Source organism: Euleptes europaea, chromosome 1 (assembly GCF_029931775.1).
Source record: "Euleptes europaea isolate rEulEur1 chromosome 1, rEulEur1.hap1, whole genome shotgun sequence".
Lineage (NCBI taxonomy): Eukaryota > Metazoa > Chordata > Lepidosauria > Squamata > Sphaerodactylidae > Euleptes > Euleptes europaea.
The window spans coordinates 68,113,741-68,133,814 of NC_079312.1; the positions used below are offsets into that span (position 1 = coordinate 68,113,741).

At 40.0% G+C, this 20,074-nt stretch overlaps 1 protein-coding gene across 1 annotated transcript in view; it reads right to left on the reverse strand.

Annotated features, from left to right (window-relative positions):
- The window catches only part of SLC6A11 (solute carrier family 6 member 11), a 116,124-nt gene that overhangs the window by 39,503 nt on the left and 56,547 nt on the right, over nt 1-20,074 (reverse strand). The window contains exon 6 of the mRNA XM_056856495.1: nt 19,053-19,187. Within this exon, the coding sequence (XP_056712473.1) occupies nt 19,053-19,187 (135 nt within the window). The remainder of the gene's footprint in view (nt 1-19,052; nt 19,188-20,074) is intronic.

The following is a 20,074-nucleotide window of genomic DNA, read 5'->3' on the forward strand; positions in this document are numbered from 1 at the left end:
ACCAAAATGCCCACCCCGGCAGGAGATCTGTGTTCAGTTCTAGTTTGTAGCTGTTTTTAAAAGTGGATATCGTGGGAGAACTACGGTAATGTGGTTATCAGAAAAAATAAGCTTTAAAATGTAAAAGAAAGATAAGACCAAGGAAAATTTACTGGTTTAAGAACGTGTGGGAACTAACAACATAATAAATTATTATTGAGCACAAAGTAGTTTTAAATGTCCATACACCTGTATATATTACAGATAATAAGAAGAAGAATTTCAGTTACAAACTTTAATTTTTAAAAATTATTAAGAAGTAGTAAAGAAGAAGAATTGGTTTTTTATACTCTGACTTCTCTGCCTTTAAGGAGTCTCAAACCGGCTTACAATCACATAAGAACATAAGAAAAGCCATGCTGGATCAGACTAAGGTCCATCAGGTCCAACAGTCTGTTCACACAGTGGCCCACAAATGAAATAACTGCACCAGCATCCTGCCTGTGTTCCAAAGCACCTAATATAATAGGAATGCTCCTCTGATACTAGAGAGAATGGGTATGCATCATGACTAGCATCCATTTTGACTAGAAGCCATGGATAGCCCTCTCCTCCATGAACATGTCCACTCCCCTCTTGAAACCTTCCAAGTTGGCAGCCATCACCACAACCTGGGGCAAGGAGTTCCACAATTTAACTATGCATTGTGTGAAGAAATACTTCCTTTTACATGTTTTGAATCTCTCACCCTCCAGCTTCAGCAGATGATCTCACATTCTAGTATTATGAGGGAGAAAAGCTTCTCCCTGTCCACTCTCTCCAAACCACACATAATTTTATAGTCCTCTATCATATCTCCCCTTAACCACCTTCATTTCTAGCTAAACAGCCCTAAGCATTCCCTTCCTCCTTATGAGGTAGGTGGGGCTGAGAGTTTGGACAGAACTGTGACTAGCCCAAGTTCACCCAGCAGGCTTCATGTGAAGGAGTGAGGAATCAAACCCAGTTGTTAACATTAGAGTCCACCGCTCTTAACCACTACACCACGCTGGCTTTAATGACACACATGGCCAGGCTTCTGTCTTTAAGGGAGACCGGATAGTCAAAAATAGCTGGGACAAGTAGTGAAAGGATTAATTCCCACCCCCTTTTGTCTATAGATGGGGTGGGGGGCTCTGCCTAGTGACTGGTGAATGTAATAGAGCAGACAAAAGACCACAACCCTTGTTCCTGGTGAAACATTTCCATCTAGCAGATCCTTCAGAACTGGGCCAGATCCTGCAGGGCCATGGTCTCCTCAGATAGAGAGTTCTACCAGGCAGGGTCCACGACCGAAAAGGTCTCGGCCCTGATCAAAGACAATCTGTCTGCTCTCAGGCCAAGGACTTCCAGTAAATTCTGAGAACTAGAACGACAGAGAGCTGGGAGTGAAGTGATCTGATTAGATGAGAGGATGTGAGTGAAAGGGGACATATATTGGAGAGGTTGAAGACAGTAGAGGAGGGTATGGATTTTGGAAAAAAGAGATCATCATAGGAAGGGCTACATAGGTAGGGATCTGTAAAGTGAAGTAATGAGTAAAGGAAGATATTTCTGGTAATATTTTACAGGTTTGAGGTGTTTGAAGAAAGTGCAAAGATTGGAGAATACACCACAGAGTCCAAGCACATGAAGACCGTCTTGCACTTACTGGAGATTTCTCTCTCTCAGCTCCTTCCAAATGGAAGATTCATTTCAGATCACCAAAACAATCTGAACCATTCCTTTGGGAACAGGCTGAAAATAGTTTAGCTCCACAGTTACTGATCTACTGTGACAAGCCACTGACCTTAGTGAGAGTGTTCCTAGCTGCCAGATGAAATTCTAAAGAAACAACTGCAAGCATAGCACAACTTTACTCACATATTAAAGACTTTATGGTACATAGACTATGAAAGCTGTCAGTGATGGGGCACAAATATAACCGTACAATTGACTATTTGGAGAGTATGATACTTGTAAATAAACGAGTCATTAGCCACAAAATGTGCTGCTATGTGGCCCCAAAACTGCTTGATTTCTTTTTACCAGATATTTTCAAATGTAATTTTTAGAGATATTTCATTTTTAAATAATAAAATATCACTCCCATTTTGCAAGATAAGAATAGAGATAAGCAAATCAACACAAAATTGAAGTGGTGTAAGATAAGATAGAGAAACTAAAGAGAAAAGGAAGGAAATGGATGGGGAAACCCAGTGGAAGAAGCCATTTAATATAAAATATTATTAGTTCCCTGAGTGGTAAAAAGCTCCACAGAAATAGCTACAGGGTTTTTGTGCCCTTTGAAAGAGCACTGGAAACTTATCGCATTTTGAATATATTTGCTTTCTTTACAAATATGTAGGTACAGAATACATGGAGGCTATAAAGCAGCATATTTGCTTTCTCACATCATATACCCACAGATGACGAAAGAGAGATCCTGTGCTCTGACCCCAATATGTTTCACCTTCAGCCAACACTTTTCTTTCTCCTTCTTTCACCAAAATTAAGACCTCTCTTTCTCAACACACACATACTTGCCCCCCCCTTTACTCAGAGGAGCCACCCATTCTAGCCTCTGATGGTTCTTCAGACCGTCTCTTAATAATCTGTTTTTGTAGAAAAACATCAGGTGGTCATTCTGGACAGTTAGTCTACCACAAATGTTCAGTCAGCAAACAATGACTTGCTTCCAGACTAACGTTAAAATAGTTTACAACTCTTCCTACACAAAAGTTTAAATTAAGTTTAAATTAATAAGAAATCAAAACCATACAAGATTATTAATTGCTAGGTACTTAAAGATTATCGAGTCATTTCCCATTACCAAATCTTGTTCTTCTTTAGCATGAAAAAAGTTCCTCCAGGGTCCAAAGCCTTTCTTGCTCAGAAACCTTTTTTGCTGTCAAATCACATCTGATATATAGCGACCTCTGGTGGGGCTTTCAAGGCAAGAGACGTTAGAGGTGGTTTGCCACTGGCTGCCTCCGCGTCATGACTCTGGTTTTCCTTGGTGGTCTCCCATCCAAATACGAGCCAGGGTCAACCCTGCTTAGCTTTTGAGATCTGATGAGATCAGGCTAGCCTGGGCTATCCAGGTCAGGGCCAGAAACATGTTAGCATTCTTTAATTATAGTTATTTATATTTATATACTACTTTTTATTTTTAAATGTACAATACAGCTTACAGTAAAATACAGAAGACAAATAAAAATAAATGAAATCTTAATATCGCAACACTATTCTCTAAGCAGTCACCACATTTAGGGTACTTCTAAAATGGTTTCCTGATATTAATTAATTAATTATATGTGACTGGGCTAAATCTTCATTTTTCCATCCATCTAAAAAAAACTGGGCTGTTTTTATAAATGCACAGAATTAAGCCAGCACATTAATAGGACTAGAATTGTTCAGAAGAGTTCTGACAAAGATCTTTCTAGTTTTTAGCCTCACTATGTATTAGTGGTACGCCACTACTGGAATGAAGACAAAGTCAGATATACACTTATATAGGCCCAATGTTGCTTCACTGAACTATCTATAATATAATTCAAAACCCTTACCTCGTGTAGACATTTCAGCAATAGACAGATTTCTTGTTACGTGCCATTAGCTTAGGGCATAAAATTGAAAGAACACAAACAAATTCTTAGTACAATCTTACCTTCTCCTTTGGCTTGCTCAGCCTGATACCTCCTGCAAACCAAAACCAGTCAGTGTGAGACATGAGATACGATGGCTTAGCTTCAAGCCATCATAAAATAAGTTCCTACCTCTTTTGGAAAATAGGCCAAAGCGGGGCAGCACTGACCTCAATAACATTACTTACACTGCTGACACCAGAAACTTTACTCAAAACAAAAACTGGGCATCAGAACTGGACAATTGCTATGCTGTCATAATTGCATACAACCAGCATGTACAATATGCAAAAAAGCTGTATATACTAATAGACAAGAAGGATCAGAAGGTGAAAAACCATTTCTACTGAGGACAATCATGGGTGGGGGGAGACTTCGCTGTTGAAAAGACCGTACTTGTTGTTGACAGTTAAAAACTGCACTGTTGGTGAAGGAAAACATACAATTAGGTAGAACACAATGTAGTAACAGCAAGATGACACATATAATAAACACTGCAATACACTACAATCCTATTCCCTTATCAGTGTCCCGCTGAGCTGTTCCATTATACTACATTTCTAATCTCTTTGTTAAAATGCCCTCTTGAATGTGTCCATTTTGCATATTCAGCAAAATGCTGTAAGTGTGGGGGAATCAGGCAGGCCTTTCCACAAGGTGGAAGCCACAACAGAGAATGCACTTGTATAAGCAGTTGCCGATCCTACTCATTTGATGGGTGGCACTCTCAGAAGGGTTTGCTCTTTACAGATAGTTGTGCATCTTGAAGGGCTCAAAAATTGGAGAGTGCAGGGTAGACATTACCATGGCCCCACTGGCCTAGACTACAATCCCATTAAAATGAAGGGAAAAGATGAGGACAGTTGTAGATCATGCTTTAGGATATTTATGCAAACATATTCCCCTTGATCTTTTACATGTGTCTAGATATTTAAGTTTTATTACAGCCAATGAGAATCAGAATTAGAACAGACCAAGCAACATTTTGGCTCTGTGCAAGTCTGCCCATGCTCTACACAGTCCTTTCCCTGGGACTTATAGTTTGAAAGACATAGAAATTTGTGCTTCCCCGTGTGACATGTTCCCTGATCTGGATGGCCCAGGCGAGCCAATCTCGTCAGGTCTCAGAAGCTAAGCAGGGGCGGCCATAATTATTTTTGGGATGAGAGACCACCAAGGAATACCAGGGTTGCTACTAAGAAGCAGACATTGGCAAATCACCTCTAAAAGACTCTTGCCTTGAAAACTCTACAAGGTCGCCATAACTCAGCTGTGACTTGATGGCACTTTCCCCCACCACCACCATGTGCCATGCTCCCTCAAACACTACCAGTTCCAGAATACCTTGTGCATAGGCAGGAGGGAGGGACAGCTGGTGGGAGGAACAATGCACCATTAAAGCGATTCTAGGGACAGTGGAGCCAGTGCTAGCTGCTGGTATGAATTATAGGACCAACATTTGATTATTACTACTATTATTCTCCTCCCCCCCAAAAAAACCATACTGCTTCTAAAGGTCTACCACAAGCATCCTATATATCTTTCTGAGAATTTCCTTGTAAAATGCATCTTCAAGTCTACTTTTGAAAAAGAGCAGGAACTACTATTGGTTATTTTATTAAATAAGATTTACAAAAAAACAAATGTAACTCATTCCCAGTGATATTTGCATTGCTCACTCTTTTAAAAATTTCTAGTGTTCTACTATGGAGCAAGATGGAAGAGTCACCTAGCTCTCCGTCAAATACAAACTTGCCAGAGAAATGTATTTTTAATATCTAGCCTGATGAAGACTACTGGAGTACTTGAAAGTTTGTACACTGCGCTTGGTCTTAATAAAATGTAGTTCATTATTTTTGTTTTTGGATTTTGCTATGGACCAACATGGCTATCTGTTTTTTTGTGTGAAGGAGATAATTCATGATCTTGAAAGAAGAAATGCCAGACAAATACAATTTTAAAATTAGGGTTTCCATTTTCCCACTTATGGCAGGAGAGCTCCAGGTAATTGGGGCAATTGCCTGATGGTCACCTGGTTGGCTGTTGGTAACTGGCTGGCCAAAGAAGTGGAGATTGTCATCCCCACATGATGATGCAACGTCTGGCATGACAAGAAGCAATGACACTGGGGATGATGCTTTAGCACTCAGCCCAAAACTCTATGGAAACCATAAGAGAATTTTTGGCTGAGTGCTAAAGCATCAACTTTGGCGCAGTGCCATTACTTCCAGATCACACTGGAAGTTGAGTCAACATGCGGGGATGAAGACTGTGCCCCCTTTGGTAACTCCCCCCCCCCAATCTCCTTCTGGTTGCCAGGCATGCCTGGTAACCCTATTTAAAGTACTTCTGTAAATTTATAAAGTATTTGCAGCTGGGTTCGTCTATTACAATTTTATATTAAACAAAATAGGGAGAAAGTTGGAACATGTCAGAGAAAGACCCTAGTAGACCATGGTGTAATTTCAGAAATGCAGACAATTGAATTTTAGAATTAAAGTAGAAACTTTTCTTTCTTGACAATTGGTTGCCTATTTGTTTCATTATTCAATTTAAGGTTCTAGAGCTTAACTTTAAAGCTTTTCTTGATCTAGCAACACAGGTGAAGGACCTTCTCTCCCTTTATCAACCCATATGTCAATTATACGCCTTCCAGCATGTTTTGCTAAATATTTTTTTCAGACAAACTTAAGACTTGCCTTAGCTCAAATGTAAGCTTTTTACTGTCGTGTTCCCCACATTATCAAAAGTGGTGAGGGTAACCTTTTTGCTAATTTTTAGGATCATGTGTAATATTTTTCTGTCAGTATGATTTTATTCAGCCTATGCTATTATAAGATGATTGATGATAATTTTTTAGGACAGCTGCACAGAATCTATTTCACAAATGGTGTCTAGTAGCAACCATGCTGTCTCTGTGGTCTATCAGCTGCTATATGCTATCATGGAGCCTTCATCTTAAGAAGCAACAAATATTCAAATACAGATGGTGGACATAAACACAAGTAAAAATATTTTAAATAAATCTGCATCCACACTGCCATACCTGTGAGGGAGCTAGCAATGATCAGGAGATACTTCCCTGCTTCAGAATCGAGTTATTGGGGATAAGTGGGTACTTACATCAGTGTGAGGTCACACCGGTTCCTAAGCCGATTCAGGCCACCCTTCAGGATTGCAGCTTGAGAGATGATCTTCTTGACTGTGACACCAAAACTATAGAATTCTCTCCCAGGGATATTAATTTGTCCCTTTCTGTCACTGTCTTCTGCCAGTGTGCAAAGACTTTATTTCATCTGAAGTTCCCTGAATGATCCCTCCTTCCTTCCCCGGTTTAAATTACTGTTTTATGTGCTTTTAATATGTAATTTAGTTTTGGTTTCAATTGTTTTTTATTAATTTAGTATGTTTTTATAATTTTAACTGTTAGCTACTTTGGTGGCCCTAGCTGGACAAGATGGCATACAATTTTTTAAAGTACATAAGTAAGTAAACAAACAAGCAATCATCATCACAAGCCCCCAGCCACTTAGAATAGCACACAGCCTGTTTCTGTCCCAAAAATACATAACTAGTTATCAAAAAGATCATTCCTGGGTAATAATGTACACATGAAAAAACAAAATGGTTTTGTTTGACTATTCAAATGTCACATGAACTCATAGTTTAATTAAACTAAATATTATTATCGTATATACTCGCATATAAGCCGAGTTTTTCAGCCCAAAAAAAGGGCTGAAAAAGCCGACCTCGGCTTATACGCGGGTCAATACGGTAGGGTAGGGGAGGGGGAGGAGGGAGGGGGCAACTTACCGCCGTCGCCATCGCCGCCGCCACCGCTGCCGGGCCCATGCGGCTTCCCCCGGCCAGGAGCGCCGTGTGAGGGCCTCCTGCGGCTGCTGCAAGGCCGCGCGGCCGCCGCTGCCGGGCGCGCCTGGCTCCCCCCGCCCTGGAAGGGCCGGGGGAAGCCTGCTGCAGCCTCTCCAAGGCCGCGTGGCCGCTGCCGCCGGGCACGCCTGGCTCCCCCCACCCTGGAAGGGCCGGGGAAGCCTGCTGCCGGGCGCACCTGGCTCCCCCCGCCCTGGAAGCCTCCTGCGGGGGGCCCGCCGCTGCCACCACCGCCTTCGCCGGGAGCCCTGTCAGGTAAGCCTGCACAGGGGGCAGGAGGGGTTATAAGCCGACCCTCGGCTTATACGCGGGTGCCTAATTTTTCCCCATTTTTGGGGAGAAATTAGGCACCTCGGCTTATACGCGGGTCGGCTTATACATGGGTATATACGGTAGCTAAGGAACACTTAACAACCAGGATGTGAAATCATGGTTTGAAGTTGCTTCTTTAACTTTTGTTAGTCAACTATAGTTTCACATGACAAAGCAATATGGACATCCTGGTTGTTCTCTGGCACCAATTTTATACATTCCTTGGTCTCCAGAGTCACCAGGCCAAAACTGAAAGCTCTCCCATTTTTTTCTGCCTGTTTTTAGCATGGCCTCCCTGAATAATAAAACCAGCATTTGTCAAAGACAATTAAGGACATTAGGTGTTTTGAATTTGATCTTCACATTGACTTCTCCTTTTCTGCATAAATGCTTGAAAAAATTCAAACCTGAAGAATACTCACGTACAAGTATATAATAATGAAAATGACTGATATAAGCTACATGGATACAGAAACGAAAGGAAATTTTTCATATCTGAGTTTACTTCCATACTGCACATAGGGAAAATATAGAAATAAAGTATGGAATACATTTACAAAGGTAACAAAAAAGGTAGGTGAATCATGAAATGGAAACAAAACAGATAAAAGACTCATTTATTCAAATTAAGCATACCGTGGATATGATTTTTATTTAATCCACAGTAAATGTAGCTGACAGCATAATTAAAGCACTTAGTAACCATCTCAGAATGTTAAAGAGAAAACAAGCACACAATGAAGCAACAACATTTACTTTTGCACAGGTAACAAAAGCTACACAGTAATTCCACTAACAGCTACATTTTATATTTTAGTTTTTACAATTTGTCATTGAACTACAAAGCCTGAAGAATGGGCTGGTTCTGAATTTTGTAGTTCATTGTTTTTCATAAGGGCTTTCATGTCTTTGCTTACAAATGTTCACAATTTTTTAAAAGCCAAAAAAAATTGAGGTGCAGAAATAAATTAAACAGTCATTTTGAAATGGGGAATAATATTGATATGAAAATGTATTGTTGACTCAGTCCATACTTCAAAAGCGTTCATGAGGAGAAGCTGCAGGCATAATGGTGCAAGTGTCTTTTTAAAAGATGGTCTGTGTTTCAAAAACTACTGCAGAAATACAACACTATGCTATCTGGAAATCGTCATGGTAACAAAGAGTGTTTTTAGAAGTTAAATGTAGTTGAGCAAACAGGCATTTTAAAACCACTTGTAAATTTACAGTAAACAAAGTGGCACTATTGCAAAGCTGAAACTGATTCCACCCCTTGCTTGCATGAATGGACAAGCATTGCTGGCTTTAAAACGTTCATAACTGCAGGACACAAATCCTTTTAACAAGACATCCTTGAAAGGCTTCCTTTTAAGAACAAAGGTATTTAAAAAGTTGTTCCAGCTACAGACCCTAGTAATCTATATTAAAGACAGACTAGCAGCCCATTCCTGAGGTCTGGGGCCGAAAGAGCTCAGGACGTGCGCAAGTGGCTGCGCAGGCATCTGGGCCGCTTGCACCGGCACCCAGGCCACTTGCACCAACAAGAGAGGCGGGGTTGCCGGAGTTGGGGCACTCACGCCGGCCTCCTTGCACTGGCACGGCAGCGCAGCCCAGGGACGCTGGCTTGGCCTCCCACCGGCGTCCCAGTGTTGCAAATCTTCATGCCGGCGTCCCAGGGGACATTCCAGGGGGTGTGGCCTCGCTGTTTTCAATGGGGAGAAATGCCCCATTTTCAGGGGAAAAAAGATTTTTAAAGGCTTTTTTAAGCCTTTTGGTGGTTGGGGGACTGCTGTGGAGGTGCCACGGTGGCACCTAGGCTACGCCATCCCTGGCCGCTGAAAGGCTCAGGAATGAGCTGTAAGAGCACAATCCTGAAGTGGGGGGCAATTCGGCATGACCCCGTGCCAGTGCAAGTGCCCATTTATCCTGGAATAAGAGGCACTTATGCCAGCACAGGGGGCATTCACACCAGCCCCAGGATGTCACACCGCTGTGTGGGGCTCCACCACCAACACTGCCTCCTGGCAGCGTTCCAGCAGTGCAAGTCCCCACACCAGTGTCCTGGGAGACATTCCCAGGGCATCCTAACCCTTTTTGTCCTGGGAACATCCCCTTGAGTTGCAGCATTGCTAGGCCACCTTTTTGTGTGTGTGGTGTAGCCTTGCTGTTTTCTATGGGGGCATTTCATCCATTTTACATTTTAAAGTGTTTTTATTTTACTTTCAGCAGCTGAGAAGCCTCTATGGAGGCACTATGGCTGCATTGCTCCTGGCTCCCATGCATCCAACCCCCTTCAGGAATGGGCTGTAAGTCTTTCCAGGAACAGGTGCAAGTTTTTCTGCTACCAGATGAGCAATTCTTCTCCCTTCTTTCTTCCTCTATTAACAAGTACACCTGGCTTTTAGTCTAATTGTTGCCTCTCTCCCTATGCTTCAGGGGGACTTTTGGCTCTTTAAAAATCTCCTCTCCTAAGTACCTGATATGTTTATCTATTTGCTTATCACTACTGTGGTGAGAGCTGCTGGAGGGTAGCATCTCCAATATAACAACAGACCCAAACTGCACCAAAGGAACATGGAAAAAATTGGGGGAGAGTTCTGTCACTGGACACTTAGTGTTGGTGTCATCATTTGTCCAAACTGTCTCTGCCATTTTCAGTCTGGCTTCAGGTCAGGCTATGGGACAGCTCTGCTGACTTTAGTTGATGATCTCCATCTAAATGCAGACAAAGGCATGCCTCTTTGCTACTCCTACTGGATTTATGTGCTGTCTTTGATACAGTAGACAAAGCTACCTTGTTGAGACATATCAGGGGATGTGCTTTGGACTGGTTTAAATCATTTCTCATGGGTCAGACTCAAATGGTTGCCATTGGAGACTCATTATCTTTAGTGTAAGAATTATCCTATGGTTTTACACAGGCTGCAATTATATTTCCCCATACTATTTAATCTCTTTGTAAAGTCCTTGAAGCCTACTGGGTGACCTTGGGCCAGTCACAGTTCTTCAGAACTCTCTCAGCCCACATGGAGGCAGGAATGTCTCTTGCCTTGAAAACTCTACCGTAAGTCAGCTGTGACTTTAGAGATCAGGAGCCAAAATCGTTTTGTGTTTTTTTTTCCCTAGAGGCTTTTTGAATATACTGCTTTTTTAGTTTTATTAAGTTTCCTTATTTTCTTTTAAGCTGAAGTAACAATCTCAAGTGCTCATAGTTTCTAGAGGACCTAACATTCCTGCCAGATCACTAGATAGCCTTCCTTAACTGATAGCATTCCCAGTCATACCAAAATGCTTCCTCTTAAATAGTGAGGGGCGCAAGGATTCTTCAAATAGCGGTTTAAAAACCTCCAAGAGGTCCTCGAATGATTTTAAAGCAATAAGTGGGTTAGGAGAATTAATTATTTTTGAAATTATCCTCTTCAATAATTTTTGAAATTAGTCTCTTAAATAGGTTCGAAAATAGTAAGATATCAACCTCCATTCCACGCTGAAGAGTCCACTTCATTGATATTCTAGAAAGGTTCTCCTGGTCTAGCGTCAATTTGGACAGACTTGCTGTCTGGGAATTAAGTGATAATGTCAAAACAAGTGGTAGATGGTCACTTATAAAAAAAAAAGGCTTGACCCATAATCTCCTAATAACTTAGACCAAATTAAAAGAGACTAGAAAATAATCAATTAAACTACATCCATTTTGGGAAATAAAGGTGTAATCACCATGTGCATCTATTCCTCTTCTGCCATTCAAGATAATCAACTCATTGTCTAATACAAAGGGTAACATAAACCAGCTTTGTTTAGCTTACGATCCCTAGTGAATCTATCATTTAAAAGGAATACGGACTTGTCATCCTCCAACCTTCCACTGGTTAAAAGCCAGTGCATATCATCTGCTCCAACACATGCATTAAAATCTCCTGCTACAATTAAAAGAGCCTCAGGATACTTAGATGACAGATTACTGAGTTGTTCAGATAAAGAGCTCCAGATGGATTTCAATTTCCCACTTAAAGAGGATGGAGGAAAATAAACAGCAATAATTATCAACTTAACATCATTTAGATGTATAAAAACTGGCAAAGCCAAAAGCAAAAAATCTAACTGATCTAATATATGAATCTGAAACCTGTTTGAGCATGCAAGCCCCCCCCTTGGGGCAGCCCCCCCTTAGCATTAATTTGAGCCTTAACAGAGAACACCATAAAGCCTGTAAGAAGCATTTCCCCAGTCACCCAAGTTTCCTAAAGGAGGACAATGTCTGATTTATTCAGCAGGTGTTGCACCTCCGGAAGGATCCTGTTAAAAGCCCACCCTGCCTCCACGTTGCTCAACACCAGATCTTTCCCTGTCTCTGAAGTAATAACTCTTTGGGATGCTTGGCAGCTGTTGGGATTTTCTCAATCTTTTTAGCAATCTCCGCAGCTACACAAGTCATTTGGCATCTCCTTCTGCTCTCTCTTCTTAGGAGAGATTTCTGCTAGGAATGTTTCCTTGGGTTTAGAATAACTAGTTCTTTCTTTAACAGCTCCTACATATGTGTATATAAGAGAGTTAAAATAGCCTTCTAAAACACTAGTATATACACTCTGTATGTTTTAAATCATTGCACAATTTATATTAATATTGCATGCTCACTTTAAATGATATTAGCCATATATAATCTGTATGAGGATATAGTCTACACATGAGAACACAGACAATCTCTTTGCATCTGTGTCAAGTTTAGCTCAGTGTAAATCCTATGCAATGTCTTATTAACTCGCATGAAAACCTCCTCACACAAGAATCTACATGACCTGCCCAAAGTGAATTCTAGAATGTAAACAATCATTATATAGATCATTTGCTGTTCAGTTGCATCATATAAAAATCAATATGCACCAATGTAGTCATTTTATTAAAACAGCTTGAATGCATTTAAATGTTCTTACATTATCAAAACTTAATAGGTGCCATTCAGAGTCAAAAATTCAATATTAATTAAACAAAAGTACCATTAATGTAAGAAATAAAAATTTATGTAATGTGTTCCCTTCCTCTGTATGGCTCTGTAATACAACACAAATCAAAATAGCCTGAAAAAACAAATACACTCTTAACTCACAGCCCAACCAATTAAAATTTGCCCTTACCAATTAACACTGCCCTCAACCAATTAATGAACTAAACTGTTAGTTGATTAATCTACCAATTAAACCAATTACAGCTGACAGCCTTACTGTACACTAAAAAAATAATCAAAAGGACACCAGAATTCTATGGACTTCTAGTTTTTTCATTTTCACTGTTGATTTGTCTTGCTTTCTCAGGCAGGAAAACAGGGCTTTTTCATCTCATCATCCCTTTTGCATCCCTTTCTACATCATTTCCCGTGTAATAGCAGCTATTCTGCTACAGGACCTTGGTGGAACAGGGTTCAAAATTACACCAGTATTTAAACTATACATTCATATCCTGCAGCATTTAACCAAATGAACTCTATGCACTTTAACAACTTCAGAATAATTTCAAAAGAGCAACCATGGTAGTCTGCTGTGCCAAAGTAAAACAGGAATCAAGTGGCACCTTTAAGACTAACCAAGTTTATTCTGGCATAAGCTTTTGTGAATCAGGCCTCACTTTTTCAGAGGCATATGAAATAAAACTTTACATGTTGTAAATAATTCATTGCCCTGACCTGGATGGCCCATGCTAGCCTGATCTCGTCAGATCTCAGAAGCTAAGCAGAGTCAGCCCTGGTTAGTATTTGGATGGGGGACCACCAAGGAATACCAGGCTTGCTGTGCAGAGGAAGGCACTGGCAAACCACCTGTTAGTCTCTTGCCATGAAACCCCCCCAAAAGGGGTCGCCATAAGTCGGCTGTGTCTTGACAGCACTTTACACACACACACAAATAATTCATATGTGAGACCCTGTGTAAGGGATTATAAACGGATATACACTCAATGAACAATGAGAAGGGTCACAGAGTCCAGCCTCCCAATGGGTTCAATTACAGAGAGATAAAGAAGGGTGCTTTCCACACAGGGATGTGTGTAGTTTCTCTGTTGCTGCTGTGGCTGCTGAAACTGTGCAGTGGCAATGGGGCTTCCACATGGCAGGTTTCCCCATAGTTCCATTGACCTAGTCTCCTGGCAGTGGCCATAACCTCCCACATGCGCCAATAGGGGTTTTTAGTTTTTTTAAAAATTGACAATTGAATATTATTGTATAATGATATAGCAATCTGTGTATCAGGTTCTCTGAATTCCCAGAATTCTTTTTTTTAAGTAAATCTCTAGCACCTTTTATAGTGAAGACATGCTTTCCCCCTTATATCTCTAGAGATTTCCTTTTAAAATAGAAAGAAATGAAAGCTGGGAATTCAGAGAACCTGATACATAGATTGTTATATAGTTATAGTGATGTATTCAATTGTTGATGGTGGCAGGAGGAAATAGCCTCTCAGAGACAGTTGCAGGGAAAATGGCTGCCATGTGGGTAGGACCAGGAAACTCTGGACTTTCCCACCCACAAGGTAGACATCCAGGCTTTCCAAAAACTTCACAGCAGAGCAGGTTAATGCAATGCCCTACGGGAAGAAGGGGGAAACCACTTCCCGACAACATCAAAGCTGGGGCAAATACCATTACAGGGAAGTGATCAGCATTTATAAACAAACTCTTAACCAGAAAGAGTCCCTGCAAATCTTGAGAAAAGGAATATGGGTGATACAGCATAACAGTACAGTTACAAGAAGAATCATAACATCTCTATGCTTAACTGTAACCAACTATAGCGAGTTAAGAAATTCAAGTCTGTTTAAGTCAGAATAGGACATGGTATTTATTTCGGGATAAGCTTGGTAAGAGAAGATTGCAGGATTGCCACATTACCTTAAAATGTACTTTTTCTGAAAAAAATTACAGTTTTCTTGGTAGAGATCGAGACTTAAAGAAATGACATATGACACTCAATCTTGAGTTCATCTAATGCTATAATATAATATAATATAATATAATATAATATAATATAATATAATATAATATAACATAAAATAACATAATATAATATAATAATTATTTCTGATAAAAATGAAGCATTTTCTTTGCATGTATAGCTTTGTGAAAGTGGTCTCTTCTCTTGCTGAGCCTTCTCTTGGTGCACCTTGCTGAGCATATGATACAATAAATAATTGTTACTCTGATATTGAATGGAATCAAGAATCTTTTTATAAGCAACTACTTTTTTTAGAATATCAGATTTTTCTAGTGTACATATCCTTCTGAAAAATAATATACATAATCCCTCCCCACCCACCCCGGCTGAGGGAGCCATGGAAATTAGGAGTGCTCTTAAAATGTAGGTGTGTGTTGGTGCCCGGTGTCGACACCTCCACCCCCACACTTACCCAGGGGACTGCAAGCCCCAACAAAGGCATGTTGCACCAGCAAGGTGTTGCATTGATAGAGTCTATTCAGGAGTCAGCCACCTGGAAGGAGCCCAGCAGGCTCAGTGGCATGCTCAGCAGCAGAAGCCAACCCACCCGAGTTCCTACCAGAGACCTGGGGAGATTTGACAAAGGGACACAGAGAACAGGCAGCACAGACCTTCTTAGAGGAGGTCAGGTGGGGCAGCCAACTATTTAAAGAAGTCCAGGGGAAAGGGCTAGTGAGCTCATCACTCCAACGCATGTATCCATTGGCCCAGGGGTTTGTCAATCCCCGGACCGGGGAGGGAGAATTGACTAATCCCATGTTGGCCCTCCCTTGGGGAAGCATTGAAAGAGCATGCCCAGGAGCAGCCAGGGAGGAAGAGCCTGACCTATTCCAAGACATGTGGGAATAGATAAATGGCAGAGGGGAGCAGGGAAATTGGGTGAAGAGAACCTCCCTCCTCTTGTTCTATTCTGAGGCTCTATCCTAGGGCACTTGCCCTACTAAAAGCAACCCTGGAAATGGAAGGTGAGACAGCCCTGGACTCAGATCCAACCCCAGCAGAACCTGACAGAGTATCATAGGAATATATTAGTGCCCACAATATGCTTGCTTTCACGCACACTCCACCATCACATGTGTTCTGTGGTGTATCAGCACACAGCTGACAAATTCTTGAGGACGTTGAACTTCCGGCAAGATGGCTGATCTGATCGCAACTTCTCTCAAGAGCTCTTGAGAGAACCAGGAGGTGCTTTGGATACGAGTCACTTTCAGTGACTCGACCACGTTCCTAAAAGGTGGAATGTGGAGCAGGCAATTCCTGCTGCCGACCAGTGCGGTTTGACTCCCAAACTCTCCCCCGGGAACGAAACCCAGGGGGGAGGGTGGATGCTGTCCCGCTCGGCTGAGGGAGGACCATTGAGCGCCTCTAATGGAATCGGGACCAGATTTCCTCTACCTAATACCAGCTATTGAAATATTTTAATCATCAGAAACCTCAACATCCGAGACCTGTAAGTGCCAAGAACTTCTTTTGTTTGCTTTTCTTAAAAAAAAAGAGAGACGGAGGAGTTTCTTTAAACTAGCTGTAAACCCGCACCCCCCCTTCCCAAGACCATGAGATAACTTGATAATAGATAATAAAAATCACCAACCGGACTGAGGATTATAAATCTTTCTTGCAGGTAGACATAACAACTAAGGATTTGAGAGACATTGCACGCAGCAACTGAAGACTCGGAGTCAGAAGGGGGAGGGAAGAAGTTTTATTTCCGATTTGAAATACTTTCGCTTTTGAGCCTTCCTGCCACGTTTCATTGTGAGAGCGAGGAGACTCAGTGAGAAATACCGGATGTCCCTACAGACCTAACTAGAAGACTCTTGAAACTCGATGGTGGGTGTTACATCAATACTGCCAGCCTATGCAACTAATTCTACAGGGAACCATGGATTACAAAAGAGTGGAGGAACTTTTGATGCAGCAAACTGAAACACTTAACAAGCAAATTCAACATCAAACACAGCATATGACTCAACTACTCGACCAGAAATTTGACAATCTTATGAATGAGATTAAGTCAATTAAAGAACAAGTGAAGGTATTAAAAATAGACATGAATAAGATGGAACTTACTATAACAAAAGTGGAGGAGGAACAAAAGGAAATTTACAAGGAAACCAAAGATAATGAGAAACAAATTGAAAACCTACAAATACAAGGAGAGATTCTGAAGGACCAGATGGCACTTTTGGATATGAAATTGAGAGAATCAAATCTACGAATACGCAATCTCATGGAAAAATATGGGGATACCAGAGAGACTATGATAAAGTCACTTGCTGACATTTTCCATTTAAGTGATCAAAAATTAAACTATGCAATAGATAAAATATACAGAGTTCCCCTGTCACCAAAAATACAGAAATCAACACCAAGGGAGATTGTGATTGTCTTTTTTGAGGAATACAATCATGCAAATACAATATGATAGTCCTCTTTCGGTAGATGGATTACCATTAATAATGCTAAAAGATATACCTCGCCACTTGGTTGCAAAGAGAAATGCTTACAAAGACTTCACAACGATACTGAGGAAAAATGGAATAAAGTATGCCTGGTTAATACCACAAGGACTTACGTTCACCTATAAACAGAACAGATGTGCCGTCAATTCACCAGTTGAGGCTGAAAGATTTTTATTAAGCCACAAAGAACTGACAGATCCAATTCAAGGCAAAGACCAAGAAGAAATGCGATGGGATGAAGACTCAACTGGGCAAGATGTAGCAACTGGACACCATCGACTTCAAGAGACTATACCGAGAAAGCAAGAAAAGAACAGTAGAAACCCCCGACAGAAGAAGTCTTAAAAAGAAGGGATGAAGGGTTGGAGGGTATTAAAATAATGGGAATAAGGGGAGGTGTAGGGAAATAATTATATATTTTTTAAATTTACATGATAATGTTAAGTAGTTCTATCCTAGTTTTTGGAATAATTTATACTCTATTAGCATTTTTAATTACTTTCAATGTTAAATAATCATATCAGAAAGGGTTACAAAGTTATGGCGTATGCATGGATATAAGAAAGAAATAGATAAATAAAAATAAATATATAATGTTTTAGAAGGATAGGCAAAGAGTAATACAAAGAAGTGGTTAGAGGAAGTGGGGGGGAGAATGGGTTAGAGGAAGTGGGGGGGGAGAGTTCAAATTGTTATATGTATCTTACTATGAGGATATCCATTCAGCATTGTACTATTATTGTTTAGATATGGAAAAATAAGCTAGATGGTATATTGAATGGGATTATTGTATTAACTTTATGGAAAAAGCAATAAAAAATTTTATTAAAAAAAATTATTGAGGACGTTGAAGGCAAAATATGGAGACATTTTTCTTATCAGTTTTACTCCTGAATTCCTCATGCGATGAGCTGCAATTGTACAATCTTTTAAAAAATGGTGACGTGAGAACAACAGTATGGTAATCCTTATAAGGCTATTAAATAGTTATTCCACCTAACTACATATGGATTGAATATCAACTTATTGCCTTTGAATCTGAACTTGCAGAACTATTCTTAAAAAAATAGTACAGACATATTTTAACTGACTGTCAGGGTAAACTGCAAAACATGAAATATTTGTATATATTTTATTAATATAGCAGTATTGTGATTGTCTCCATGTACAGAGTCTGAACAAGAAAAAAATGCCTATCAAAATTAGAGTATTTAAAGCACTTTGTAATTGACCAAACGTTAAATGTAATAATAATAACCTGCCACTGATTTGTTTTAGAATTAACTGAGAATTTTGTTATCAATTTTAACTAGGCATATTGAATTGTATATTATCAGTAATTATTATGTTAATATTATTATGTATCATGTAAACATACATTATTATGTATGTTTATTCATATGTTTTTTCATTCATTGTCAAATTAAAAACAATCACAATCACTTTAAAGATAGTTGCAAAATTGCTTCAAGGATGCAGGTGAGGTGGCTCACATTATAGACTCCACCCAATCCACACCATTCATTGCAGCTTCTAAAGCTCATGCATTAAACTGGAATTTTCAGAGCTGAACATAAACAATAAAGGAACGTTTCAATTAAATGCTATGAGAGAATTTATACATTTGTCCTACTGCTGTGAAAATGTTAGTATCTTGTTCAAATCACTGTTTGACCTCAAAAGAAAGCATAATACAAAATATGAATACATTAGTGCAAGAAAAAATAATCAAAGGATTGCTTGTTGGTTATTTGGTCCTACCTGTGGGTCGGAAAGACGAGATAGATCAGGGTACAAGTAGAATTTTATTCCCTCAGAGGCCCCAGGAAGTGTGACTCCTCTTATCAGCAGAATCAAAAGCATGACGTAAGGGAAAGTAGCAGTTACATATACAACCTATGAACAAAACAGATGATATGCAATTAGGGATGTATAACCTGTACACTTTCAGCTCTTGTAGTTTGCCTATATTCAAGAAATTCAGACTCTTCCTATCTGATTTTATTTTTGAAGAATGCGAATTCGGCTACTCTGTTGCATTTTGTTTTATTGTTTAATGCCTGTCATTATTAGCATTTAGGATTTTTCTGGTTTCTGATTAAAAGGAGGAAAAACATTACATGGATAACAGAGAACGAGATTTTCACATAGAGAAGGAAGCCTTTGGAGCAGCACAAAAGGGAACGGTAACTTCCTGAGATCTAGAGTAATACCACAATAGATAGCCAGGCAGAGACTTTTGCAAGGTCTAGTATTAATAAAATACAATCACCATTTCAGTTCTAGTTTAAATTATACACTTAAATTTGAGTTTGCATAAATATTTGCTGCCTCCTTCTTAAATAAACAATGTTAGTATTTTTTTATATACTTTGTGAAGAATAAATGTTTACTAGAGGGTCTGAGTGCCCCCACCTTTCTGCCTACTGATAATTCTTTTTGGCTAAGAGAGGTGGAAGCCAGTGTATTCCAGATGCCACTTATTTTCTCTCTGTCACCTTCTCTCTTTCCATTCTGTTTGTGTTAAGTGCCATCAAGTTGCTTCCAGTTCATAGTGACCCTATAAATTAACGATCTCCAAAATGTCCTATCATTAACAGCCTTGCTCAGGTCTTGCACACTGAGAGCTGTGGCTTCCTTTATAGACTTAATCCATCTCATGATGGTTCATTCTCTTTTCCTACTGCTTTCAACTTTTCCTAGTATTAATGACTTTTTCATTCAGTCATCTTCTCATAATGAAACCAAAGTTCAATAGCCTCAGTTTAGTCATTTTAGCTTCT